Here is a 2,453-nt window from a genome sequence, read left to right as displayed (position 1 = left end):
AATCTGCATGAATATCTCTCTTTACACTCCAAGCCCTACACATCGTCTATTTCCCCTCATGGACGCCTCTCATACAAATGTTTGCATCAACAAAGAAATGCTACCAGAGATCTCCTGAAAGAGAGAATGAAATAGGTTTACATTGTGTACACTCAGCAGAACATTTAGTAGTCCCCCATAGATATTTCCACACTTCAATTACCTCCGTCAGTTACACTCAGACCTCATCTGCACTTACTCTTTCCTCTGTTCTATTGCTGAGTAATTCAGATGAGATCTACACCCTACCCAAACACTGTGTACAAAAATGCTTCTAGGTGTTCAGCAAAGCCACACTGAGTTTTCATTTCAAAGGCACATCAGTTGTCAATTTCAGGTTTTGGGCACACATCAATAATTCTTCTCAACACAGATAGAGCTGTCCACAAATAGAATTCTGATGAATGAAATTTTCTTCATCCAGTTATACATGTGTGTTCTAATACCTTACATTGTGCTTTCATCTTTATTTTCCATTTCATCCAAATCTACCAGTACCATTAGGCTCCTCATGCATGCATTCCTTCATTGAAAGAATGTTTATGAAGAGCACAGTGTGCTGGTCATGGAAATAGGCACTGTGAGTATAAAATGTAAAATGTGGTCCTGTCCGCAATGACTAATACACTGAGTTATTTCTCACCCACCAGGCCCAGCCATTTTCACACTTATCCTAGCGAAGGTCACATTTTCCTCTCATTCATAAAGCATGGTCTTCTTTCCTGTCCATGGATGACCAGTCCTAGTCACAAGTGTGTCACAGCCACCTCTTTGTGTATCTGACTTTCTCCATCTGAGATAAAATATCAGGCCCATGATACAGTAATGATCGGGTCCACAACCCCGGCTGGATGAGTTGGGGGTGTTTTGATCCTAATGTTATTCCCGTGTCAGCACAGAACTTGTGTGGTAGTAGAGAGGTCAGGTTTCAGAGTCAAGAAGAACTGGATTTCAAACTGGATGAGGACCCCCACCTTTTGATAGGTGACTTATTCTCTGTGAGCCTCTGTTTCTCTCCTCTTTAAAATGAGAACAGTAAATCCCACATGGCAGGGTGGTGGGGAGAATCAGAGATCACACAGCTGGTGATCACATCTGCTCTGTGTTCCCAGGGGCACCAGACTGGGGTTTCTGAGCATGGATCCAACCATCCCAGCCCTGGGAACATCACAGACACCAATCAATGGACGCGAGGAGACTCCTTGCTACAAGCTGATCCTGAGCCTCACAGTGCTGACGTGCATCATTTCCCTCGTGGGGCTGACAGGAAACGCGGTTGTGCTCTGGCTCCTGGGCTTCCGCATGCGCAGGAACGCTGTCTCCACCTACATCCTCAACCTGGCGGCTGCCGACTTCCTCTTCCTCTGCGGCCACGTTTTACGTTTTCTGTTAAGCCTCATCAATATCCCCCATACCACCCGCAGAATCCTCATTTGTGTGATGACCGTCCCCTACCTTACAGGCCTGAGCTTTCTGAGCGCCATCAGCACGGAGCGCTGCCTGTCCGTCCTGTGGCCCATCTGGTACCGCTGCCGCCGCCCCACACACCTGTCAGCGGTCGTGTGTGTCCTGCTCTGGGCCCTGTCCCTGCTGCGGAGCATCCTGGAGTGGAGGTTCTGTGACTTCCCGTTTAGTGGTGCTGATTCTTGTTGGTGTGAAACATCAAATTTCATCATAATCGCATGGCTGACTTTTTTGTGTGTGGTTCTCTGTGTTTCCAGCCTGGTCCTGCTGGTCAGGATCCTCTGTGGATCCCAGAAGATGCCGCTGACTAGGCTGTACGTGACCATCCTGCTCACAGTGCTGGTCTTCCTCCTCTGCGGCCTGCCCTTCGGCATTCTGGGGTCCCTAAATTACATGATCCACAAGGATCTGGAAGTCTTATATTGTCACGTTTATCGGGTTTGCATGTTCCTGTCCTCTCTAAACAGCAGTGCCAACCCCATCATTTACTTCTTCGTGGGCTCCTTTAGGCAGCGTCAAAATAGGCAGAACCTGAAGGTGGTTCTCCAGAGGGCTCTGCAGGACACGCCTGAGGTGGATGAAGGTGGAGGGCGGCTTCCTGAGGAAACCTTGGAGCTGTCGGGAAGCCAATGCAGGCAGTGAAAGAGCTCCTGCCCTGTCAGTCAGACGGGACTTTGAGAGCAACACTGCCCTGCCAACCTTGACAATTATATGCGTTTTTCTTAGCATTGTGCCTCAGAAATGTCTCAATGGTAACTCAAGGTCTTCAAATAGATGTTTATCTAACCTGACAGTTCTAGTGTTCACCCACAGAAAGCATTAGTCTGACAGTAGAATGTTTAGATTCTCCTTGATATTACCAACACATTTTCCCTGTTATCTTACACTGAATCCTTCCTACTGAACACTTTTTCTGCACTTTTCATTGTAATAAAAGGAGTTCCTGTCCA

The 2,453-nt window shown here is 47.4% G+C and overlaps 1 protein-coding gene across 1 annotated transcript; it reads left to right on the top strand.

Moving 5' to 3' along the window:
* Window positions 1–758: 758 nt before the first annotated feature.
* Window positions 759–2,198, top strand: LOC103242191 (mas-related G-protein coupled receptor member X4-like). Its single transcript, XM_008009929.3, has one exon. The coding sequence runs from the start codon at window positions 1,177–1,179 to the stop codon at window positions 2,143–2,145; it is 969 nt and encodes a 322-aa protein (XP_008008120.2). The 5' UTR covers window positions 759–1,176; the 3' UTR covers window positions 2,146–2,198.
* The last annotated feature ends 255 nt before the right edge of the window (window positions 2,199–2,453 follow it).

This window comes from Chlorocebus sabaeus, chromosome 1 (genome assembly GCF_047675955.1).
Source record: "Chlorocebus sabaeus isolate Y175 chromosome 1, mChlSab1.0.hap1, whole genome shotgun sequence".
NCBI classification, from domain to species: domain Eukaryota; kingdom Metazoa; phylum Chordata; class Mammalia; order Primates; family Cercopithecidae; genus Chlorocebus; species Chlorocebus sabaeus.
The sequence above is the reverse complement of the archived record's forward strand: the minus strand, read 5'-3'. Positions and strand labels throughout refer to the sequence as shown.